This window comes from Gambusia affinis, linkage group LG12, assembly GCF_019740435.1.
Source record: "Gambusia affinis linkage group LG12, SWU_Gaff_1.0, whole genome shotgun sequence".
NCBI classification, from domain to species: domain Eukaryota; kingdom Metazoa; phylum Chordata; class Actinopteri; order Cyprinodontiformes; family Poeciliidae; genus Gambusia; species Gambusia affinis.
In genome coordinates, this window is record NC_057879.1 from 7,872,452 (window position 1) to 7,898,105 (window position 25,654).

Sequence of the window (25,654 nt, forward strand, 5' to 3'; positions counted from 1 at the left end):
AAACAAGTTCTCACACTTGGTAAAATTGCTTTGCTACAACCCTACAAAATACAGAATCCTCCATTGTAGGAGAAATTATGTTAAAAAGAAGGGAATGAGTAAAAAAAAGTATTTTGTGATGTCCACACAGGCTTGAGGTTGTTCAATAAAGCTTTATAAAAAAATAAAAAATAAAAAAAAACTTGTAGAAAAAACTAACAAAAACTCGACAAAGATTCTATATAAAAGGTTACATTGATTTTACAGAAAAGTGTGCCTGGTTTATTAAAAATAATTCCAACAAAAAAAACAAAAAAAAATTTAATTTGAAGGATAGAACAGGAAGTCCGGTGATTACAGTCTTCGTTTTGACGTCACCTGCATGGATAGACGGTATTTGGGTTTCCAGCCAACTGAATGCGAGTGTTGGAGGGGGTCGGTTAAACAACGCTTTATTTTTTCAAAGTACAAACATTACTATCGAGGTAGGTCGTCGTTTTGCCACGCAGACGTAATGTCGCAGTGGGTTAGCTTGCTCTCGTAGCCCAGCTGTCTCCTCAAAGCTCCGACAGCATCCCGCGGCAGGTTAGCTCGGTCCAGCCAGTCTCTGGCTCTGCTCACTGACCTGCAGCATCGACTGGGGCGGTGTGTGGATTCGTAACATTTTGACCAGATTGGTAATGTGCTAGTTTTTGACGTCAAAGTGATATAACTGGGGGGAAATGTCAGTTGTTATTAGAATGGCTCCGGGTGTCACCGGATATAACACATTTGTAAGCTTAAATGGGGGCTGAAATGGTTTTTTTTTTTTGTTGTTTTTTGTGAGCACACCATGTTTTTTTTTTCCAGTTTGATTTTCTTTTTTTTAATATTATTATTATTTCTGTTTGGTTTTACAATGCCTTTTGAATTTAGTACATTGTAGTAACGCTGTCATTCGCCCACACACAGCTGGACGTGTGGAAACAGGAAGTGAAACACAAACTGACCTGAGAGATCTCTGAAAATAGAGTTTGCCCTGGGATCACCTTAATCTGAACAACCTAACACAAAACAATAACCCATTTAATGTCTCTCTCTTCATCTCTCCCTTGGCCCAACCTCACCCTTGCACGCCCGCAGCCATGTCTCCATCAGTCCCGCTGCAGGAGATGATCCGAGCCATCAGGTCAGCCAGGACCCAGTGTGAGGAACGGGGGGTCATCCAGAGGGAGTGTGCCGCCATCCGGGCCCAGTTCAGACAAACCGACAACGGCGGGCGGTCGCACAACCTGGCCAAGCTGCTCTACGTGCACATGCTGGGCTACCCTGCCCACTTTGGTCAGGTGAGGGGAGATTTAGTTAATTCCTGTCATGAGGTTTGCATGGGCTGAAGTGTGGGAAACCATCAAGTGTCTGCTTTCACTTCGTGCCGACTTTTGCAAAGTTCAAGTCCAAAGAGAAGCGAGGCACCGAGAGGTGTTTTTTGTGTGTTCAGTAAATGTGTAGAAATGTATGATAAAGCAGAATATCCAGGCCCCTTCCATGTGTTGCCATATTACAAGCATAAACTTCAATGTGTTTTCTTGGGATTTAGTTTATAAATCTTAAGTGGAACCAAAGGTTCTCATCGTATTTAGTCACTTTGCGTCAAGACTTATTATTTTGGTAAATGTCTCTACCAGTTTTGCACATCTAGAGACTAGGTTTTTGTCCTGTAGCTCACGCTCAGTGAGATCGGTTCAAGATAGATTGTAGACATCATAAGTTAATTCTTACCACAAAGTCTCAGTTGAATGTGCGGGTGTCCAACTCTGGGATACTGGGTGTCTATACATCGTTAAAAAGTCTTAAATTAAGGCTTTACAATATCTTATAATCATAAAAACGTAAGTTGGTCTTAGATTCGTTGATCACAGGTCTTACAATTTGTGTTGACAAAACTATTTAATCATATAGATTCATATATATATATAACTCACTGCTAACATACCCTTCACTAGTTCACTAGCTAGCTACCTTGGGTAAGTGCAAATTTATCGTCAATTGTTTGGATGCAGTTCGTGCAGTTCTGTGAAGACAGAGGTCTTAAGTTTAACCCTCCTGTTATGTTTGTTTCTAGGATACAACAAAAATGTTCCTGGGTCAATTTGACCTGGGGAGTGTTTAATCATGCAATAGTGTCAGAAACCATTTTTGTAACTGATTATTAACTCCAATATTAACCATTTCAATCAATATTTGTGCAATGATGTTTTCTTATTTCTCAGAAATTAAGGATCGACAGACGACAACCGACTCATTTACTCATTTGGACATAAAAAAATGGAATTCACATTTTTAATGTCCACTGAAAAAAACTTTGACACAAAAAAATCAATAATTTCCTTAAAATTGATCTTTGGTAAAAGATTTTTATATTACACTTTTTTTTTTTTTTTATGGGTGATCTTTATAAGTGAACTTGAGACACACATACTGTTAAGGGTCAAACTGACCCGCTTATTAAAATCAAGACTAGTGAGTCATGCAAAGAGTATTTATATTTTTTCTCCACTTCTGCTGAGTGTCACTCAGTGTGGGTGGAGTTTGTCCACGGGAAAAAGAAAAAATGCCCGTCAAAAGTTGTATGAACACCTGCTTTCTCGCAGTTCCCTAGTGAAGTAAAGAGAATACGTAGTGAGAAAGTGGGTTAGTGTGTGTGCACGTGTGTGTGTGTGGTGTGTTGGGTTTGTGTGGTGAAATATGGTAAACAAGAAAACATGTAGAATTGGACTTTTTTTAATCTCTTTTTGCACTTTAACTTGACTGCCGGGTCAATTTGACCCGAACAGTATCTATGTAACAAGTAGGCCCAGTGGGTGGTGGAAATGTGTAAAATGAATACATTTTCAATTTCTATGTAGAGTGCCCCTATTAAGACAAACAGAAAATGTTTCATGCAAAAAAAAAAAATAAATACTTCCAACTGTTTAAAAAACTTTTTAAGCTTTAAAACGGGTCAATTTGACCCGGGACATAACAGGGGGGTTAATCCGTAATGGTCTTCAAAAGTCTTCAATTTGAGTTGGTGTAACCTGCAGATGCCCTGAGCTGCCATCCTGCAGGTTTTTAGGTGCGTTCCTTCTGCAACACACCTGAATCAATCGATTCCAGGGATCTTTCTCTGGCGAGGAAGACCAGAGACATGGCCCAGACGTGTTGAAGCACGGCAGCATCTTAAAGTTGCGAGAGTTGGTGTAAACCGGAGATCTCATGGTTTTCTTTCAACAGCTGCTTTCTTCTTGCCGCTCTTTCGTAAACGCTGTTTGTAGAGCGCAACACGATTGGGATATTGCTTTACTGCTGAAAAGCTGCTTTTTTTTTTTGTCCATTTCACATTTGTACGACTTTGTGTTGTTCTGTCACAAAAAGTAAATTTTCTAACATGACAAAGTGTGAAGACTATTCCAAGACACTGTATTAACTTGTTGATCTTAGTTCTTTTTTCTAATCCTTTCTGTTATCTGAACAGTGTGAATTGTGTTTAATTCCCTCCAGCAAAACCTGTCAAAGATCAACAAATCTCCTGTAAAGTAGGCCACTGACTCTGTCGTTTCCCCGCTCAGACTACCAAGTCTCCTCTGCTCAGAGTGATGAAAGAGCAAAGATTTTTGCCCTTGGGCTTCAGCAAAGGGGTCAGTGTTTCAAGTAACTCCACATTTCGCCGACTCGTTGCTTTTTCTTTTGTAGATGGAGTGCGTTCGGATGATCGCCAGCCCGCGCTACAGCGAGAAACGCGTGGGATACCTGGGAGCGATGATGCTCCTAGATGAGAAGCAGGATGCGAGCCTGCTCATCACAAACTCTATAAAGAAGTAAGGAGAAGTCTTAAGAACTGGATTGTATGTAATATGATTTGCGTTTATATTAGTGCAGGGAGAAAAACACTTTTTGCGTTGGTGTATTTCCTCTTTGTACGGCTAAATGTCAGGGATTGGTAAGAATAAAATCATAATCACATATAGTAAAAGGTAGTTAGTTTATTAAATTTTTCTGTTTTTGTTACACCTCAATATTTCAGGTGATCAAACTAATTTTAATGTGAAAATCTAATAATTGATTGTGTCGCCCAGGGCAACAAGAACTCCCATTAGGTGTTTGTGAAAGCTGGCAATCAGCATTTAACTAAATTTACTCCCAGGATAAAATGGTTTTCAATTAAGAATGGCCCGTTTAGCATCACACAACAGTATCCGAGTTAACATCAGGCCATGACTTAGACTAGGCCACTCCCAAACCTCCATTTTTATTTTTATTTTGCGGAATTAACTTGTGGGATTTGTGATGAACTGACGGTCACGCATTTTCTAGAGTGAAAGTGTTGATTCCACCCTGATGCTAAAAAAAAAAAGTCAGCCTACCTCACTGCACCATTTTCTCTTAAATTCTATATTAAGACTATTATACGTAAGGAGCTATACAGATGTAACTGTTACAGAATATTTTCCCAAAGCGATTAAGAAGATATTTTGCGGAGTTTTTTCTTGCTAAACGTGAGACAAACCTTTGCCTGGTCATTTTTTTGTTATTGTTTCTTGTTGTTGAATCATGAGCCTGGGAACATTAACCAGTGTTATTTAATTTTTTCGTGGTAGTTGGCTCTCTGGAGTCATAGAAAACCCCGTGTTGTGACTCTTTCCAGACTGATGGGTGTCAATAACTTTGCTTCTCATCCAGTCTTGAATTTCTTTAGATGTTGTTACTTTTTGAGATATTCTTTCCTACTTCCTGTTGTCAGGTTGGTCCTCTTCAAGAGTTGTTTGGGCTCTTCAGATCGGTTAGCAATTAGGCTTGTAATTTAGATGGACTTCTATATATTTTCCTCAGATTTTGGGTGATATTAAAAGTTGTTTTGTATAATCTGAAGCATGTGGCCAAAAGATCAGTTGGTTTTTTCCACCAGGGTTTTTTTTTGTGGGCTCTAGTGTCCCTTATATGACAGTAGGCTGACAGGAAAGGGGGAGAGAGAGGGGGGAAGACATGCGGTAAATGTCGCCGGGTCCGGGAATCGAACCCGCGACGGCCGCGTCGAGGACTGAAGGCCTCCAAATGTGGGTCGCGCTATCCCCTACGCCACCACAGCACACCCAAAAAATCATTTTTATCAACGAGACAAACCTCAGTGGAATAAAAAACAGCTAATCATAAAAGTGTTTTTTTGTCCACATTTTTATTTTTATTTATTTTTTTTGATAGTAACCACAAATCTGCTTTGCGATCAATGTACGTTTCTGTGTTTGTCTCGCTCAGCGACTTGTCTCATAGCAACCAGTACGTGCAGTCTCTGGCTCTGTGCACGCTGGCCTGTATGGGTTCAGCTGAGATGTGCAGGGATTTGGCCCCAGAGATCGACAGACTGCTGCGCTCCTCCAACTCCTACATAAAGAAAAAGGTCACAACATTTCCTCTTTTAATTCGTGCAGTTCCTTCACATTTATCCATTAGTAAAGCTGTTTTTGGCATTACTGTAAACACCAAAGAGTGTCAGTGGTTTATTTTATTATCATTTTTTTCTTTGGTGTGGGAGTTTTATGTTATTATGAGCACTCAGTATCCGCTTCCAAGTTTCACAAATCAAAGAGGAATTGAAACAGATGAAGTGAAACTCTGCACAGACTGGAGCTACAATGAGTTTTACTCACTTGATACAAAATAAGAATAACATAAAGCTACATCATTTTTAAAGTTTAATCAGTAATACTTTTACAACAAATGTATGTCAGATAATGATTTCTTGCCATACCAGACATTTTGAATAATGCCAACTTTGTATTAAAAGTGTCGTGATTTGCCGAATGACACTTTATGACTACAGTCATAAATACTCACAAAGACTTACTCATGTTTATGACAGTCTTATTCACAACCCGTCAAAGTGGTGCCAATATTTTCTAGTAACACCAGATTTATATTGTGACTAAAACCTCTCAGATTTAGAATATCCACATTACCACACGATCTGCTGTTTGTCAGATCTTTGTGTAACACGGGTTACATTTTTGCAACACACCCTTAATGTTTTTAGGGAATATCGGTGTGTAAAATCTGTCCAGTTGCTGTTAATGCTTCTACTTTCAGTCGCTTGAGTAATAAGAAAACAAACTTCTGCTTTACCCTGTTAATTATTGAGTTGATAGTCCTAATATTACCAGATTTTAGCAAAACGTAAAACAATAGATTGGAAAGGTTGCAGATTAATTTAGCTGCATATTAATGGAGCTGATGGCTAATAGCTGCCTTTGAATTTGCGCCGCTGTTTAAATTGAACCTCTCTTGGTATGAGATGGTGTGATTTACTGACCAGTATCCTGCAGGCTGCTTTATGTGCCGTTCACATTGTGAGGAAAGTCCATGAGCTAGGAGAGCTCTTTGTCCCGTCAGCTCGCTCCCTCCTCTCTGAGAAGAACCACGGTTAGTAGATTTGAATCCCGCATCTTACGTCCCTGTGTCCAAAACGTTGCTTCCATGATCTTCTTGTATTTACCTTTCACGTGTAGGTGTGTTACATGGAGCTGTTGTGCTCATTACCGAGCTGTGTGAGCGCAGCCCAGAAACGCTGGAGCGCTTCAGGAAGGTAAGCGGCGTCCCGATCCGATGGTTCTGCGGTAATGCGGGCGTCGTAACGGTGGGTGTGTTGTGTGCTCTCCAGACAGTCCCAGATCTAGTTCAGATCATGAAAGGCCTGGTGATTTCAGGGTATTCTCCGGACCACGATGTGGCAGGAGTCAGTGATCCATTCCTACAGGTCAGCCTTGCTCTTTAGGACTTTGAAACTCGCAACACTTCTTCTCTTTGACATCACTGGATATTTTATTGACTTAATCCCAGATTGTTTTTTTTTGTTATGCTTTTTAAATTTATGTCATCATTGGTTTAAACTTAGAGCAATTCCTAGTGCCTTGCAAAACTTCTCAGACCTCTTCAACCTTTCGACATTTTGCCACATTGGAACGACACATTTCAGTGTATTTGTATTGGAATTTGTTGCAGTAAAGCAGGCAGATTACACATCAGACTTCTAAAATATTTAGTGGTAAGAGATTTGGAGAACCTACATCACTTTTAATTGGTCTATCATTTAAAATCCCCATAAAATACAACAAAGTTTATAGATGTAAAGTCAAAACTGCCAAAAGGTGTTGATACTTTTGCAAGGCACTGAATATTTCAATGTAAGTATACACAGGTGTATTATTTCTCCTTTGTTTTTGTGCTTCTTCTCACCCAACGTTTTCTTCAGGTACGCATCCTAAGGTTGCTGAGGATTCTTGGTCGGAACAACGAAGCAGCAAGTGACGCCATGAACGACCTCCTAGCTCAGGTTTTGTTTTTATTTTTCCAGCCGGACAGCATTGCTGGAATATTGAGATGTTTGGCTCAGTTCCAGAGAAGCTTGGTGTTCAGATTGGTCTTGATATCTTTCTTGTCTGTACCAGACTGAATCATTTGCAAAATACAGACTGTGCTCAAATCCTTAATTTATATAAAATTAAGGCCTTAAAATCTCTTAAATTCATTAAAGAACATGTAAAGTCTTACATTTTGTATTCTAGTCGTGTGCAGAGCAAACATCTTCACTCACAATGTTCTATGACTGAAGGCGGTTAAGGCTACAGGTAATTAGCTGCTAATGCTTGCTTGCTAGCTCGCTATCACACAAACAAGCCATTGGCAGCTAGCATATGTCTCTCAGCTAGCTAGCTGGCTAACTGTAGAACCATATGCGATGTAAGAAGCACAAATCTGCTGCCAAGAGCCAAAACCCCCACAGAAATGTCACCGTTTTGGTCCCCTGGATTTCTTTGTACAGCTCTGTCATAATATACGTCTTAAATTGTATTTTTAATGGTCTTAAAAAGTCTTAAATTTGAGGTGATGAAACCTGCATAAACCTTGAAATTCAGTCTATTGTCTGACAATGGGAATTTACTGATGTGCGATTTGTTTTGTAGGTAGCGACCAACACAGACAGTACCAAGACTGTGGGCAACGCTGTGCTCTATGAAACTGTTCTCACTGTACTAGACATAAAGTCAGAGAGCGGCCTCAGAGTGAGACACATTCTCTTTTTACTGCATTATTGCACCAGCATTCTTTATCTAATTATCAAACGCTCGTCACTTCACTTGCTCCATAGGTTTTGGCTGTGAACATCCTGGGAAGATTCCTCCTGAATAATGACAGGAACATTCGGTCAGTGCTAATTTCCTTCCTGTTTTATTCCTTCACTCTCTGTTATCTCTGCTCACCACCTATTTCCTCTGATCTCAATGAAGGCTTTTTTTTTTTTCCTTCTTTATTTCAAAAGTGACTGATCTCCTCCCAACAGGCCGAGCTGAATAATTACTTTCCCTCTGAGTGTTTATGCTAGGGGCTCTCTCAGTTTAAGCACATTTTAGCAGTGGATGTGGACACGTTGCGTAGGTTCCTAGAGGTTTTGTTGTATTGTGGATTCGTTACTCTTTTCCACAAGGGCTTTGTAGTAAAACAGGCCCGTCTAGTTTGCTCCTGCAGAACTACTGACAGGGCGGCAGTGATGAGAATCCTGTTAGACCTGCCTTACTTGATCATGTCTGCCCAAACATAATGTCTGTGTGTAAAAGTGCTGACACTGCTGTTAATCTCTAATCTAATGTTTCATTGTTGGTCTTCTTGCAGATATATTGCCATGACCTCTCTTCAGAAGATCGTTTCGACAGACCACAATGCAGTTCAGCGGCACCGTGGGACCATAGTAGACTGCCTGAAGGACCAGGACGCGTCTGTCAAGCGGTAATCTTTACCTACTTCTTTAGTGAAAAATGGGCTGAAACAGAGACACCTCTACATGAGAGGGGTACAGTGTACAAAAGAGTCTCTTTTCAAGCAGGAGTCAGAAGACCAGAGGTGTCCAAAGTGTCGAACGAGACCCATTTGTGGCCGTTGGACTGATTTTTTTTTTTTTTTGTGGCTCCTTAATTGCGTTTTTACAAAATGCACAAATCTGGTTTCTCAAGCACAAGCTGTTGATGCAGATGGACACTTTTTACCATTTTTAGGGCAAGATTGTCTTTGGCAAATTAAAGTCCCGTTAAGACGGCAAATATTGGTAAAACAAAGTTCCTGTTTTTAATTAACCATGTATTTGGCTTTCATTTTAATGTCATGGCAGAACAGAACAAAACCCATCCATATATCATTATTGTTATTTTAAAAACGCTATTTTTCTCTTTTAGCTTTTAACTTGACAAATTTTAGGACGCTTGTATAAAGTCTTCAATGTAATCACTGTAATCACAAAAAACCCCCTAATGGGAAAAAAAAAAAAAAAAGATTTATATTTTAATTTATCATGTGATTAATTGCTTATTGCGACAAATTTAGAAAACAAAAGTCGTATAATTTATGCAAAAACATCCAGGAAACATCCAGGAAAACTAGGATAATATGATTGTGCCATTATCCAAAGATGTGCAGTAGTCATATTTACGTGAAATAAAGGTAAGAACATGTTTTTGCTATTTTTTTATGGAAGAAAACATAAAAAGAAACTATTATTAAGTAGTTAATAATAGTTTTACTTAATATCATCCTACACTTAGTTTGCAAAGAGGAAGTTCAATCTGGATCTGTACGATTGGGTTGAACCACTGCTAAATCTACTGACTTGAAATAGAAATTGTTGCATATCATCATAATAAACATTTTATATCTATTTATTGATTCAGTCGTTAACCAAACCTGGAAAAAGCCTGTTGTACCAAATATCGCTTTTGAAAACATTTGAATAAACGCAGTGAATCGGTTACAAAAGCAAGATTAGGTTTTTTGTTTTGTTTAGTAGTGTCTCACCATTAAAAACATTTATCACGATTACATTTTAATAAATACACAAGCTCTCAACAAATGTACCGGTAAGCGAAACAGTTTCTCACCACCTGTGATTTTTGGCACTCTTATTTCTCGTGTTTCAGCCTCTTACTTTGGGAGCTGCTTCACTTATCTAGCATCCATTAAAAAATAAAAAATAAAAATCCAAAAAAACTGCATTCTCAATGAGACAGAGCATTTGTACCAAACAAACTAGCGTTTAAGCCTTTAAAGCATCTCTTTTAATGTTCATATGCAGAGATAAACCCTACGTATCAATATTTAAAGATGCTCCTTTTTTTTTTTTTTTTTTTTTTTTTTTTAATTCGGGGAACGCTGTGAGCGCCTGTCAACACAGCCAAGCTGGATTAATTAGCACCTTTGATCCTCCTCTCCCATCCATGTAGGCGTGCTTTGGAGCTGTCCCTGGCTTTGGTGTCGGCCTCCAACATCCGCTCCATGATGAAGGAGCTGCTCATCTTCCTCTCCTCCTGCCCCCCGGAGCTCAGGGCTCAGGCTGCCAGCGGCATATTTAACGCTGCTGAAAGGTAGAGTCTCAAAGACTGTTTTGGAGGATTTTATTCCGCGTTATAAGTGACTGATTTATTCCTAACTCTGTCGTAACGCATGCAAACACAGATGACCTCCCGTCATGCATGTAAATAGACTGGACGTGTTTTTTGGCCCAGAGTGGGTCAGTTTTAATGCTGAGGCAGATGCAATAAAGGCTCTACTTATCCACTCTGCGTCCACTCAGTGATATTCCTGTCTGACAGACACTGCCCAGCACTTATTCTCATACACACAATGCAGATACAGATTCTGCAGGCTCGTCTCACCGTAGAGCACTGCTCAGTTGGCTGTGTGTGTGTGTGTGTGTGTGTGTGTGTGTGTGTGTGTGTGTGTGTGTGTGTGTGTGTGTGTGTGTGTCTCTGTCAGGTATGCACCCTCCAAACGCTGGCACATTGACACCATCCTGCATGTTCTCACCACGGTAAGTTCACTGTAGTAAACATTTACAGATCCTTGCTAAATAAGTCATTTCTCTTGACATTTTGTCGCCTTACAACCACAAACCTTAGTGAATTGTTAGGCTCGTACAGAAAGGTATCAACGACTTTAATCGCCAGCGTTTGCATTCCTCCTTTTTTGAGTTATATTTCGGTCTTGTCAAGCCACATTGTTTCACGTGGGTTTTTTTTTCTGTTCTGTCATTTCCACCCTCGCAGGCAGGGGGCGATGTCAGAGATGAAACCGTGCCCAACCTGATTCAGCTCATCACCAACACCTCGGAGCTGCACTGCTACACCGTCCACAAGCTCTACCGGGAGCTGCTCACCGACATCTCTCAGGTCTGTGGCTCAGGCCGGTCCGGTTTCACTGCAGGGTTTGAGATTTGTTTTTTTATTAAAAATGTGAGAATTTTTGCTTTTCCTGTGTATCTCCAAGTGATGTACCAGTGGAGTTTCTTTGTGTCCGCAGCAACCCCTGGTCCAGGTGGCTTGCTGGTGTATAGGAGAGTATGGAGACCTGCTGCTGAAAGGAGAGTGTCAGGAGACAGAAGCTGTGCAGGTGAAGTACTGATGTTGTGTTTAGGTATAAACCTAAGAGTGCAAGATGGTTTATAATAGTGACATTTATTTTGCTCAAAACTGAATTTAAAATGTAATTTATTTTTGTAGGTTCACCTCATTTTTTTTTTTGTTTTGCACGTGTCTTCATCAGGTGACGGAGGACGACGTCCTGGACGCTTTAGAGATAGTTTTACAGTCGCACATGTCGACTCCGACGACCAGAGGCTTCGCTCTCACCGCCACCATGAAACTGAGCACACGCATCACAGACAACGTGGAGTAAGAAAAAAAAAAAGAAAACACCTCTTTAGTCCCTGGCTGTCCACAGTGATCAGAATCGTGTAAAATGCCCCTCACTGACCAGTTTGTTGATGGGAGATCTTCTGCAGAGCGCCGACTGTAAACTGCTCGCGTAATTTCCCCGTTTCACACCCATCTGCTTCTCTTCCTCCTCATGAACGCGCTCCCCGCCGGCAGTCGGATCAGGAGCATCGTCAGCATCTACGGAAGCTGCATAGACGTGGAGCTCCAGCAGAGGGCGGTTGAATACAACGCACTCTTCAAGAAGTATGACCACATGAGGTGGGCAAAGTCAGAGCAGCATCAAGAGTTTTCTTTCTTTTGTTCTAAGACAATGGTTCTCGAGTTTTTATGACAAATAGACACAGTTTTCTTTTCTATTTTAGATTTTATTTGGGATTCTCAAGCAGTGTGGAAATTTGAGTAAAGTATCTGCCAGGTCTGGATAACTTAATGTTTTATTCTAGAAAAGTCTGATTACTGTCAAAGTGTGTCAGACATCCAGGGTGAGCTTTTACATTTAAATATCAGCTGCAAAAACTGAGAATCTGTAAATTGGAGCCGTTCTTTGACTATCTATCTGACTGTCCATCAATCCATTCTCCCAATAGTCAGTTTATCAATCAGTCTGGACTAACTGAACTTTCGGCTAAACTGGGTTCAAAGTCATTCCTGGACACATGTTCTAAGTTCAGAGGTGAACTTAAGATGAGAAACACTCTATTTCTCGCTCCAGCTTCACCGTCTCTGTCGCTCTTCTGTGTTTGCAGAACGTTCTGTTGAAGCAAAGAGCACTCAGCTTTACTTTTGTAAATTGTGACGGCTGTAGCTATTTCCAGACTGAGGTTGTTGCTTGTTTCCACAGGGCGGCTGTGCTGGAGAGGATGCCGGTGATTCAGAAAAACTCTCTGGGTCAAACCAACGGAGAGCTGAGCGAGGAACCCATCAAGGAGAGCCAACCAGGAAAGGTCAAACAGGAAGAGACGGCTCTGCCACAACAACCAGCTGGCCAGGTATGACAACACATGTGGAAACAGACTTTCCTAGAATATCTCTTAACTATAGTTATTTTTTTTTTGCATTTTTTATTTTGATGAGTAACCAGGAAGTTTAATAATTGTTCATTGTAATAATGTGAGAATAAAGTAAAAATATTTTGAGGGTAAAAGCATAACGTTATAAGAATATTCATAGTAAAGTGACTTTATTCTCTTAATAGTATGACTTTATTCTCATAATTTTATTTCTTTATTCTCAGAATTTTATTACTTTATTCTTGTAATTTTACTATTTTTATTCCTTTCAAGTGTGGTTCTAATACTCTGTCATAGAACACAAACTGTTGCGATGCAGAATAAATGTTTCCATTGCGGTTTTGCGGAAAAACTCCAATTTCGATACGACCGAGAAACCACCTCATTGTAGAGTAAAAGCTTTCTAGTTATTTGAAATGAGCCTGTTTCCATTAAGAAGATTTATTTCTGTAATTCCAATTTGTGCAATTTCATCGTAAGTGGAAATGCGTCGACAGTTTCTTTGGTTTAGTTCTGTTTTCCACCTGGAGGCTTTAGATATCAGGGCAGCTGTGCATCTACTCGCTCCGTTCTGTGTTTTTGCTCAGGTGTGTGACCTCTTGGACCTGCTGGGAGGTTCTCAGGAACCTCTGCAGCCCAGCCCATCAGTGGGTGGCTCAGCATCAACGCAGCTCACTGCTGCCCCCACCAGCGCTGGAGGAGACCTCCTGGACCTGTTGGGTGGGTTCGAGCCCACTCCTCTGGTCCCAGGTCAGTTCTGTCAGACGCAGATGAGATGAAAACACAAAAGCTATACGATTGTTGGCTGTAAAAAAAAAAAAAATAAATACATTGTATATTAAACTTTTCAGAAGCTGGTTTGCTCCACGTATTTGAATCAATCCCACCCTTTTTTATGCTTCTGCTTGCCTCAGCTCCCACTGTGACGGTGTATGAGAAAAATGGTGTGACTTTGACGCTAAGCTGCGAACAACAGTCGGAGTCGGGCCTGACGGTCACGCTCACCGCCTCCAACTCCACCGACTCCGACCTCAGCAGCTTCACCCTGCAAGCTGCGGTGCCCAAGGTTTGCAACAAACATCCTGTTTAACCTGAAGTAACCTCCGTGAAACCACCTTCTGACCGCATTTCTTAAGATAATGTCGAGTTTGGTGGTAAATGCACCATTCGGTGCTACAGTGAGGAATGTAGCCGCAGCAACAGCAGTAGAGTTTTAATGACGTTAATGAAATATTTAGGGACTCGCTGAATGTAATCGGAAGCAGGAGTCAACTAAAGTGCAGACATTTTAAACAGACTGACTTCATTTAAATTCATTTAAAAATGTGGTCCATCACTAAATCACAGTGACAGCAGACGGTAGTCTTATTGAACCGGATGTATTTGTGCGTGCGGTCAGCTCGTGTTCAAAATTCAGACAAATGTAGTGCTGATTAGGGATGCTAATCAAAGCAGTTAGCATACTGCTTTAACTCAACAATGAACAAATCCCTCTGGTCGTCTGAGTCCAGGGAGGTTTAGAAATGAAAATTCAAATTTATGCAACTTTAAAAGAATAATTTCAAAAACCCCACTAAAATAACCATTGCAATTTGGTAAATACTTAGCACTGTGAAACCAACTACTGGAACCAGGAACCCTTATTTTATCTCTATTAAAGACATTCAACCAGTAACACGTCTTATTTTCAACATTTAAAAATGTGCTTCTACAGTCCTACTGGCAGTAAATGAAAGTAAAAATCACGTGTTTTGCTACTCTGCTGCTTCACCTTCACCGTTTTTTTGTTTTCTGTCCTCCAGAGTGTGCAGTTACAAATGAGGGCCCCGAGCAGAGACTCTCTTCCTGCACATGGTGGCGCTAAACTGACCCAGCTGGTGGTCCTCAACAACCCCAACAAGGTGGGTCTGCAAAATGCAAATAGGGCTGTCCCCGCATCCTTAACAAGTCTTAAAATGCCTTAAGTTAATTTATTTAGAATTAAGGCCTTAAAATGTCTTAATTTCTTTCTTAAAAAAAAAAAAAAAAAGTAAGTTGGTTACAGGTCTTACACTTAGTTGTAGCCTAAGACTATTTAATCTTGTTTATTGATAGTTTTTTTTTTCATGTGACTTTTCTGACAGGCAAAAGCTTGAGTCACTCGCTATCGCCTTCACTGTGTACTGTGACTCGAGGCGATTGAGGCTACCAGTTATTAGCTGCTAACATGTATCTATATAAATGTTAGCAGCTAATAAATATTTATATTAGCAGTATATTTATCACCAGTTAGCTGGACGATGTCTGTCTTAGCCATTGGCTCACTTCTGTTGCCAACCCTTATAACTTATTTGTACGTTTCTGTCGCGATACAGGCCTTAAATGCCATCCACAACGGTCTTAAGAAACGTCTTAAATTTGAGTTGGTGAAACCCACAGAAACCCCGCCCAAAAGCGCAAGTGGAGAAATAACGCACAAGCTGGTTCTCCCATTCAGTGTAGTGATTCGTTGCACCCTATCAGTGGAGAACACCAATGGAAGGAACCATGTTGTATTCTTTTTTTAAACTTTTTTTGGCTCTAGTAGCCTTTATTTGATAGTTAACTGACAGGAAAGTGGGTAATGAGAGAAGGGGAAGACATATCGCTAGGCCGGGAATCGAACCTGCGACAGCCGCGTCGAGGACTAAGGCCTCCATATACAGGTTGTGCTTAGCCCGTGCGCCACCACAGCACACCCACCATGTTGTTTTCTTATCTATTTATTTATTTTTACTATAATCAGACATGAAGACCAAAACGCTCAGTGAACTGTTCCTCACGTTTCAGGTGAATCTGAAAATGAGGATCCGTGTGTCGTACACCTGCCAAGGCTCGGTCGTTCAGGACACGGTCCAGGTGGACTCCTTCCCGGGACTCTGAACGCAGCAGGACCAGCAGGCGTCTCTCCGAGTCCCGTTAGGTTGTTTTCAAACCCCAGAAATGCGTATTTCACAGGAATCCACAGCCACACTGAAGGAATGATATTTTTTTCGGTGCTTGTCAGGTGAACATCACAACGGAGAACATTTAAGGATTTGCAGGTATCAGAGAAAAGAATGGGACGAGTAAAATGAAATCATCACTATACATGTTTAAGCAGGGAGTTTTGTTTTTGTTTTTTTTTTGTTACCAGAGTGTTAGGGTCACTTGGAGAAAGTATTTATTTACCTGTTTCAAGATTAAAGTCAAAAGAACCAACTAGAAATGTCGAGGACAAGGGTGAAATCCTAATCAAAAAAGTTTAACACCAAAGGAGAAACGAAATGAGATGAGAGTTCAAAAAGTTGATTTAAAAAAAATAACACCCAATATATTTTTATGGGACACTTCTTAAAAAATGTTATGTTGAGATTGTGAACAAGGGAACACTGATGGTTCCTGTACTGACAGCAGTTCAGACATTTTGCCTTTTTTCCTTTAGTATCCTGTTTCCTCTGCTTTTTTTTCCTTAACGTTTTAGATTTGTTCTTGAACAAAGAATTGACTTTACTGTTGAGCTGAAATGTAAAAAGAAATGTGTGACCCTAATGCTCTCTTGTAGATTTTGAATGTTTGTGAACCCTTTTATTTCTAGATTCCTGCACAACTTGTTTCAAAACGTAGTTTTTGCTCTTACAATGTAGTAGTGACAAGAATTAAACCAAATTAATCTAGGTATGCTGATCAGGTCATCTCGGCCTATTACACGTTTTAAATCTAAAACTTCCCATCGTGTCTTTGGGCCAGTTTTGCTGCATCTGGTTCTAAAGAAGCAAGGACTGAAGACGTTTTAAAGAGTAACAAAGGAAAAAAAAAAATTTAAATCCATGTTTTATTTGTCTTGGATACTTATCTGATTCTAAAAAAAATTTTAATATTTTATTTAAAGATTAATTAATACAGAAAATGAATGAGGGTACACAAACCTTAAAGAGCCACGACCTTTTTATTGAAAGGCTGCTGCTGCATAGTGTTTTTATTTTCAGTTTTTTTGGCTTCTAATGGCAACCTTTCACCTTTGCTCCATATGAAGATATTTGCTTTTATGCTCTTTGCACTGTCTAAACAAGGCAAAACACTAACCAATGAGTTTTTAACCACTACTTCCAATTTTTATTTATTTTTATTAAGATGCGAGATATAGAGGGGCAGATTTTAAACACAACCATATGAGTTGCCTTTTCTTATCTCAGAGTTCTTCGATTATCCAGGTGTTTTAGCTCCCCTGTGCCTTCTGTCACTTTTTTTCCACAAAACATTTCCTTCTGAGGCCAAGATTATTTAGTTTGTTAGACTTTACATAACAAACAACACCTCGTCTCCTGGATGTTAGAATCTTATCAGTTGTTTACAGATGATTAAATAAAGCAGGTCTATTTATGAAGATTATGTACAGCAAAACAAGAAGAAATTCAGGCACGCCGCTGCCTACCAGATGTATATTTTGGATAATAAATGCCCGAGCACAACCAAGAGTTTTAAATCCACAGAAACGCTCAGCCTTTTGTTGGGGGACAAAGTGCTACAAAACAAAAATAAAAAAAACCCCCAAGATGTCCAGATGAAACCAGCGTGTTTGTGTTAGCTCGGTGACTCATTTTCATCTCTGCTTTTAGCGAACTCTCTAGACGTCAGATCACACACACACACGACTCCACTGTAAAGAGCTGAGAGAATATTGATTGTCTTTGAATATTCTGTTTTGTTTTCTAATTAAAGAAATTCTCAGGCGTGACTTAATCTGATGTCTGGGGGGGGTTTTCTTGGGGGGAGTTTTTCTGTAACCAAAGGACGACACTAGAAGTCAACTTTCACCTTTATTCACAAGCAAAGATCACATAATCTTCAAACTGCGGTGCTTTAACTGTTCAAAGTCAAAGAAAACAATGTAGGTTAACACACACAAAAAAAAAAAAATCTACATATGTATTAGAGCGTTCATTTTTCTATATTTTTTTTTTTTGTGAAGGTTTAGTTTTGCTTTAAATTGCCGTTTCTTGGTAGCATTAGCCTAATTTAGCTCTAACACTGATTTGAACGCCGCGGTGTTGGCACTCGGCAGGTCTCAGGTCAGCAGCAACTCATGACGAGGGAGAGAGGCGTGTGCAGCTTCTGTGGGGTTCTGATCCTCCTCTTAACGCCAGCACAAGATGGAGCACCGAGCCGCCCTGGATCTTGTAGTCTGCAGCTGTCTTCTCATCGTTCCTGCAGAGGGGAAAGAAGGGGTTGTGGTTTTAACGGAGAACCCTTATGGAGGGATCACAAAAAGGACTACAAAGTGAGCTGCTCTCACATCTGTTTCCCGCTGTAGATGAGCCTCTGTTGCTGTGGAGGGATCCCTTCCTTCTCCTCAACCCTTTCCTTGATTCGCTCCACCTTGATGTGGGACAAAACGAGAACACTCAGCGCTGATAGAAATCAGTTGAATAATGAGGCTGTTTTGTAAAACGGTAGTTTGTGTTAATGTGTCACCTTGTCTGTGGGCTCGATGTCGATCTCTATTTCCTTTCCAGTCAGGGTCTAAAAGTGGGAATGTTAAGAGCATGGGTGAGATTGGACCAGATCAACCCGACAGCTGTTCCAAACTCACCATGATGACATTTATAACTATAACACAACTGTGATTTTAAATCCTCAACATAAATATATATATGTTTTTAATCGGTCAAACTTATCAGTATGTTTTTTTTGTTTTCAAACTTACACTTAAATGATTTGGCTGTATTATACATGTACATATAGGCACATTTCTAAAATAATGGCCTAGATTTTTTCCTCTTTTTTTTTTTGGAAAATGTGTTTTTTTGTTGTTTTGCCAAAAACATCCTTCGTAAAGAAAGTGATGGTGATTTTATATTTTTGGTTTTTTCCAAAAATCACTTTTGGCAAAAAAATTTAAAAAAATACTTAGTCCGTTAGTTTTGTAGGAAAGTGGTGATATGTTAGTATCACAGGATTACCAACAAATCTTAAATGTGAAGAATTACATGTTTTTTAATCTTCAGAAACCTACTGACTGCTATATAAAGGAATTTGTAAAAACATTCATACCCTTTTGGAAAGGTCCTGTGGTGATTTGTAAGGCTCGAAATTAACTGGAATTGTACCCAAGAAATTATTTTATCTATAAAACTACAGAAACAATAAAAACGTAGGAGTTGTTTAGAGCACATGCATTGACAGTCAGCAACCAGAATAAATCTAGGGTTTTGATATGGACACCCAAAAATACATAGTATGGCTTGTACAGGAACTCCCGAGTCAAAAGTTGTTTTCCCTCTGCTTTGACCCATGCTTTTATTTTTTGAAAAAACTTCGAGAGCAGAAAGTTAAGCAACCCAGATTATCTATTAACCTTACTATCGGATAATGTAACTGTCTTCTGGGCAGAATCACTGAATAATGGTTGGATATATCAGAGAAGAAATAATGAATCGGCGGACCAGTTAGCGAACAGCAATAAAGTTAAACCTCAATGAAACATTTCTCACCTTAACTTTGATCAGCATGTTGAGTAAACACTATTATTTTAGTGGTAAGAGAATGAACGACTAACAGAACAAAACAACTGGCAAATTAACGCTTTACAACCAGCTCGACAAGCTAACCTGACTTTACTTCCTGTGTAGCGGACCAACACCCTAACTATGTCGGCTTGCCACATAACACCAGCAGAAAGGTTCCGCTGTTAAAACTACCAATTAATAACGTCAGTAATAATGAAAATTTAATATAGACGTGCCTTATCTTTTTTCATAAACTTTTGCATAAATAAAAACAACACTAATTTATTTTTTAGCGACCATGTGTTAGATAAGCATCTGTTGTTATATTATATCGATAAAGATTGAACCGTCTGAGCAGAAGGCGGTCTTTATCAAATTAGTGTCACAATTTTAGTAAACTATACACGAAATTACTGGGAAATTTGCGAGATCATGCTGTTAAGAAAACATAATCCCATAAGAAAAATCTATCAGAGAAGCAAATTCTTATTTTTAAAGTTTCGATTACATATTTTTCTAATTACTATTTTCTCTATTTCTATCTATCTATCTATCTATCTATCTATCTATCTATCTATCTATCTATCTATCTATCTATCTATCTATCTATCTATCTATCTATCTATCTATCTATCTATATATATATATATATATATATATATATATATATATATATATATATATATATATATATATATATATATATATATATACAAAGTAGACGTATCTCTCTCTCTCAGAGAGAGAGAGAGAGAGAGAGAGAGAGAGAGAGAGAGAGAGAGAGAGAGAGAGAGAGAGAGAGAGAGAAAATGAGAAATGAAAAGTGATTTTTTTTTCCTTAATATAAATATGTATTTATGTCAACTTCCATTCTTCCTGGGGACAGTGAACACAACACTGATAAATAGCTGTCCCGCCTTCACACAGATGTTCTCCATTCAGCTAATTAACTGAAAGGTGGATAAAACGCATCAGTCTGGTTGTGTCAGGGATCCATTAGTCATGGTTGCTCATTTCTGTCTAGGTTTTGTGGTCTTGGCTGTCTTAGCAACAGCTGTTGCTGACCCAGGTATTTGCCACATACGTCTGTATCGATGTTTTGCAGCTGTGTGTGCTTTTTGTGGTCATGAAAGAATTCTGGAAATTTGTCCGCAGATATCAAAGTGGTCTGTGCAAAAGACTCTGTGCGGGTGATTTGGAGGGTAGCCCCCCAGTTCGTCCCATACGCAGCTAGATTCTTCCTCGGAAGCTGCATGCCGTCTTCGTGGAAAGTTCTGCCCACCGGAGAGGGAGAAGCACATTTTAACTACAAATTCTATGACTGCAAGTTTACCAAGCAGGTAAGGTGTCCCCATATGTTTTCAGTCGATTAATCGGTGTACAATGTTCGCCACTAACAGGTTATTTTTGGCTGCAGCTGAAGGGAAAACGCATAATTTATCAAAACGAGCTGAGCTTCAGGCCGCAAGCAAAACCGATGCCTGTTGTCTTTAAATATCCCATCCAATGTGTCCAGAAACGGTAGTAATTAATTTTGTTACAATATGATTTTTAAACAGTAAGGTATGTTGCTGAATCTTCACTTGTTTCAGACCGGAAGGAAGAATCCCCCACTTCCTAAATCCTGGCTCAGGTGTTTCTGAGGGACGCAGTAAGCTAGTGTTTCATATGGCTCTCCTGAACGGTAAGTTCTCCTGCCAGGAAAAATTGTAGCTATATTCTGGGATGAATAACTTGTATTCTTCACCTCCACCCCTTAAAGAGCAATTAACGGGAGTCTCAAAGACGAATGTGATTCCCCTCGGCTCATTCATACCAATCTGGGCAGCAGTGGAACAGAAGTCCCATCAGCCGCTGGTGCTGCTCATGGATGAGTGCGTTGCGGCCTCGACCCCAGAGCTGGAACCTGGCAACCAACTTTATCCCATTGTTGGCAATCATGGGTAGGTGTCAAACTTCCAATTTTTTTATTTTTTGTCTTTAAATGGTCACCAGACTTGCTGACTTGAATTGGGACCACTAGGTGTCTGCTAGAAAGTAAAAGGGGAAGCTCACTGTTCCTTCCTCGGTACCATTCATCTGCCATAATTCTCTATCTCCAGTCATTCAAGTTTGGGATGGGAGCAGAGGTGAGTCTACATTTAACTTGTGTTGATTTATTTATCTCTCCCCCCCCAACTTGTAAACTAACTGTTCTTCCGATTCCCAGGTATACATTCACTGCAATCTAATCGTGTGGGATGGGGATTATGATAAACGCAGGAAGGCTTGCCATGTGAAGGATGGGAGGTAACTATATGTTCTGAACTTGTATATTGCCAAATCTCTCTCAGTTCCTAAGGACAAGGTGCTTAAAACTGTTCTGCTCGTCAGCTGGGAGCTGCTTGATGACCCTGCTCAGAGCTCTCTCTGCAACTGCTGCAATAACTCTTGTAGTCCTCGCACCAAAAGGGCAACAAGCTGGGGTAAGTGGGGTGTGTTAAATTTTTATTTTTTTTGGTATAGCTTGCCTCTCCTGACTTTTTTTATTTACTTCTACCCGTTAGAGCCTCACAGGATGCACTTCAATTCCGTGTTGGGACCCGTCATCATAGTCGACCGGCCAGCCTCTATGGCAAATGAGTCGCTGGTTGAAAGTGACGCAGCTGGCTCACAGCTCGGAGGGTGGAGGCTGTGAAGTTTCTGTATCTAAGCTTTGCACCAATGGATGTCTCATTACAAATGTAATTGTCTATTTGCAGGAAATTTAAGTTGAAACTGAAATCCAAGGTGCAGTCTTGCTAATTTACAAGTCTCTGGACATCAGTGTGTGTTTTTTTTTTTTTTTAAAAGAACCTGAAATTGCCTGACTCAATGCTGTTGAATTTGAAAGGGAAGTTGTGAAATAAACCCTGCTCTCATTTTGATCTTGGTTTATGGGTGAACATGTACGATAAACTTCACTAGATTACTTTAAAGGCAAGTCTTTCAACTACTATATAAAAACTAAGTATTTCTCAATCAGTGGAACACTGACTTATTCATGGATTGAAATTCAGAATTTTATTTTTTGTTTTCTCCCTCTGACAATGTTTTGGCCAACATTAGTTTCTGGACAAACCCTAACTTGCAGTAGCAATGTTCTACAAGGCTGGAGTGAGCCTAAAGTATCACAGCATCGATTAGGAGCATGAATTTGAGTGGCAACGTTTTAAGATGAAAGATTGCCTTTCATTTGGATATCAAGGTTCTCAAGTGACACTGAATTATTATTTTTTTTTCTCCAAGGGTCCCATGTCCTCTGTGTTCTAAGGAAATGTTATGGGACTACTTTCATTTTCAGCAAGAATTTCCATACTTGCAGTACCAAAAGCTCAAAAGAAATGGCTTGGCCAGTAACTTGAACTCTATACTTGGCGTATTAAACAAGAGACATCATGACTAAATGGCCACAATCAAACTGATATGGACTGCTGTCATACTTCAGCAAAAACCGCAAGTTTGTCACCTCCATGCTATGCTGCAGACTGACGTTTAAAACCTAATTTTTTTTCTTGTGTAATTTTTTTTTTTTTTTTTTTGTAAGTTATGTTACAAGACAGTCCTGCAATGAGTAACAAATTTGATTTCATAAGCAGTCTTTTATGTACCTGTTGCAGTTCTCAGAGATTGGAATTACTTCTGTAGTGACTAAAGGTGTTTATGCAACACAGGGAGAGAAAAAAAAGCCAGTGACCAGTCTTTGGAGCAACTTATTAAAGAAAAAGCAACTTAAAAACCAGCAAAACTGCTTTTGACCCTCTATTCCCTGGAATCGACAATTTTCTAATCTAGTTCAGTAGAAATCTGATTTGAGTGCTATGTTGAGTAATCTGGCATAAATATTTAACTTTTTTTGTTTTCCCTAAGAAAAATATTAGATATGGGTTGCCATTTTGAAGTTTTATCATTTTTATTAGGGTTATTTGACAAAGATGATTTCAGTGTCTATCTTTAGGGATTAATGTATTGAATACAGCATGGATATTTAATTTATCACAGGGAATTACACACACAGATACCCAATGGCCGCTTAGATCAATTGACCCAGTTGTATTTTTGGACTTTGAAGGAAGCCTGAGGGCTCGAGGAGAACCTGTGGGTACCTGGGAAAAACATGCAAACTGCATGTGGAGAAGCTCTGGCCACGATTTATACTAAGGATCTTCTTGCTGCGAGGAGACAGTAGTTATTAACAACTAGTAGAATCCCAGGTAGTCAAACTGATACATGGATTTCTAGAACACACATTTCCTAGTCATGCTTTTTATGCATATGTTTCATAAATTAACACAGACATTTACTTTGTCTCATAACATAAATTAAAAAAAGCAAAATGGAACAAGAAAAAGGTCGATGGAATAGGAAGTTGGTTGATTATCATAGAAACTAGAAAATTTAGACATTTTGGAAGTTAGAATACATTATTTGCCCTTGATGGTTTTGGAACCCTTAATCTATAGTAAAGTTAAATCCTAGGTGATAATATCATAAATGAATTTTCAACACCTCTTAAGCCATATGCATGCTTTTATTCTCTTTCCTTCTCCTTACCACAAAATGAAACCTTTGATTTTTTTGGATCTTCTGGGAGATTTGAATCAGAGCTTTGCTGCAATTACACCAATAGTCTACACCTGACAGCCACCAGGTGAAAGTAATTTCCTTGATTGAACTGCAACAGTCAGTGAGAATAAAAGCACAGCTGGGACAACCCCTCAGTATCCAGTCATGATGGCTTTCTTTTGGTATTGTGGGCTACTTCTCTGGTTGGTGGCTGTTGGTTTGGCTGCTGCAGGTAATGGTGCCAACACACAGGTATTTCTTTTTCCACAAACAATTTTCTAGCCTTCTTGCAGACTAGTCCTTCATCCTCTTCAGATTTGAAACTGGACTGTGGGCCGGACTACGTGACCCTGGTTTGGTCAGACAGCAGATCCCAGGCTGATACGTCGCTGTTTCGTCTTGGTAGCTGTTTCCCCACCACTTTTACGCCACAGGAGGTGGTCTTCAATGTGGAACTTGACAACTGCAACTTCAGGAGGCTGGTGAGCAAGAGATCCCTGGCCAAACAAAGCATGTCAAACTACTTCAAACTGCATCTTGACTCTCTTCTTTAACAGGTTTCTGGCAACGAACTGAACTACACAAATGACCTGTTCTACATGTCATCTCCTCACTCTTATGTGCTTCCTTTTACTCTTCCAGTGGTCTGTTCATATCAAAGGTAAGTGTTGGGTGACTAGATTTGAAACTCTTAACTGTACTTAAAGACTAAACTAACTTGTCTTCAGGCCCAAAGACTGGTACCCAATACTCTATGATCCAGTGTCCTCTACATATGGAGTCGAAGACTTAGTATTTCATATTGAACTCATGAATGGTAGGTTCGAACACTCCAATGACTGATGGTGACCATCCACAAGTCAAACTGAAGGCTGCTTTGGTGGGATTTTTCAGCTGACTTTTCAGGCCCTGCTGAAACGTCTACCTTTCCCCTGGGTTCCATGATCCCCATCATGGCTAGTGTGGAGGCAGTAGCCCATCAACCTTTGCTGCTTCTACTTGACGAATGTGTTGCCGCAACCACATCAGACCTCGAGATTGCTGTTGACACTTACACCATAATCACCAATAAGGGGTACTTCAATTAACCTTGTACATTAAAATATTTTTATAGTTCCCCTTGTTTGGGATTCTAATGACTTCTAACTTGCAGGTGTCTTGTAGACAGTAAAATCACTCGCTCAAAATTTGAACAAAGACAGAAGGCCTCAGAACTCCAGCTATCACTTCAGGCATTTAGGTTTGGGCTTGGACAAGAGGTAACTTGTTTCTTTATGCGTCTGGCTTGTTGGTTGTGAATGGAGTCTGACAGATGTCTCTTAGGTATACATCCACTGCACCATGTTTGCTTGGGATCCCAATGGTCTTGACAGCACCAAGAAGGCCTGTCATTATGTGAAGGATCACGGGTAAAGATAAAGGTGTCGCCTTGCTTTTTAGTTATCCTGAAGCTCGAGCTGAATGGTGTGCCTGTTTTCAGTTGGGAGTTACTGGATAACCCTGTGTATAGTAGCATATGTGACTGCTGTGATGCCTCCTGCAAGACCAGGAGAGCAAGAAGCCCTGGAGCAGGTATGAATCTTAGTGAATTTTTTATTTTATTTTTTTTATAAATACGTGTGTTCTAATCCCATTCTGTTCTTTAGGTAATGGCTTGTTCCAGAACGCGGTGATTGGCCCACTTACCATTACTGACGTGGCTTAACATGTGATGCTCTGGCTGGAACTTCTGGAGAGTCCTTGAAGGAATGTGGAATATATAAATGCTTTACAAATGAGGAACTGTGTCTTTATATTAATGTATAAA

The 25,654-nt window shown here is 39.8% G+C and overlaps 4 protein-coding genes across 5 annotated transcripts; 3 read left to right on the forward strand and 1 right to left on the reverse strand.

Annotated features, from left to right (window-relative positions):
- Nucleotides 1-340: 340 nt before the first annotated feature.
- ap1g2 (adaptor related protein complex 1 subunit gamma 2) lies at nt 341-17,497 on the forward strand. The gene is made up of 22 exons (XM_044133292.1): nt 341-464; nt 1,102-1,304; nt 3,691-3,815; nt 5,251-5,392; nt 6,315-6,411; nt 6,498-6,574; nt 6,650-6,745; nt 7,241-7,321; nt 7,953-8,051; nt 8,138-8,193; nt 8,659-8,772; nt 10,257-10,397; nt 10,789-10,843; nt 11,079-11,201; nt 11,332-11,421; nt 11,575-11,702; nt 11,901-12,005; nt 12,589-12,736; nt 13,345-13,507; nt 13,672-13,823; nt 14,560-14,658; nt 15,566-17,497. Exons 1-22 carry the CDS (start codon nt 362-364, stop codon nt 15,656-15,658), a joined length of 2,490 nt encoding a protein of 829 aa, XP_043989227.1. The 5' UTR covers nt 341-361; the 3' UTR covers nt 15,659-17,497.
- A 64-nt stretch (nt 17,498-17,561) lies between these two features.
- nedd8l (NEDD8 ubiquitin like modifier, like) lies at nt 17,562-19,415 on the reverse strand. The gene is made up of 4 exons (XM_044133304.1): nt 19,249-19,415; nt 18,230-18,277; nt 18,051-18,133; nt 17,562-17,962 (listed from the first exon to the last, which is right to left on the reverse strand). Exons 1-4 carry the CDS (start codon nt 19,264-19,266, stop codon nt 17,839-17,841), a joined length of 273 nt encoding a protein of 90 aa, XP_043989239.1. The 5' UTR covers nt 19,267-19,415; the 3' UTR covers nt 17,562-17,838.
- Nucleotides 19,416-20,190: 775 nt separating this feature from the next.
- zp3f.2 (zona pellucida glycoprotein 3f, tandem duplicate 2) lies at nt 20,191-22,482 on the forward strand. Of its 2 annotated transcripts, none has more exons than XM_044133296.1 (9): nt 20,191-20,332; nt 20,419-20,603; nt 20,681-20,784; nt 20,856-20,947; nt 21,026-21,206; nt 21,287-21,392; nt 21,473-21,552; nt 21,637-21,737; nt 21,810-22,482. In XM_044133296.1, exons 1-9 carry the CDS (start codon nt 20,266-20,268, stop codon nt 21,938-21,940), a joined length of 1,047 nt encoding a protein of 348 aa, XP_043989231.1. In that variant the 5' UTR covers nt 20,191-20,265; the 3' UTR covers nt 21,941-22,482. The 2 variants fall into 2 exon arrangements, with proteins under 2 accessions (XP_043989231.1, XP_043989232.1); XM_044133297.1 differs by having other exon boundaries at nt 21,637-21,728.
- Nucleotides 22,483-23,969: 1,487 nt separating this feature from the next.
- LOC122840712 (zona pellucida sperm-binding protein 3-like) lies at nt 23,970-25,625 on the forward strand. The gene is made up of 9 exons (XM_044133298.1): nt 23,970-24,079; nt 24,163-24,329; nt 24,405-24,508; nt 24,576-24,664; nt 24,742-24,922; nt 25,001-25,106; nt 25,171-25,256; nt 25,328-25,419; nt 25,494-25,625. Exons 1-9 carry the CDS (start codon nt 24,013-24,015, stop codon nt 25,550-25,552), a joined length of 951 nt encoding a protein of 316 aa, XP_043989233.1. The 5' UTR covers nt 23,970-24,012; the 3' UTR covers nt 25,553-25,625.
- Nucleotides 25,626-25,654: the final 29 nt, after the last annotated feature.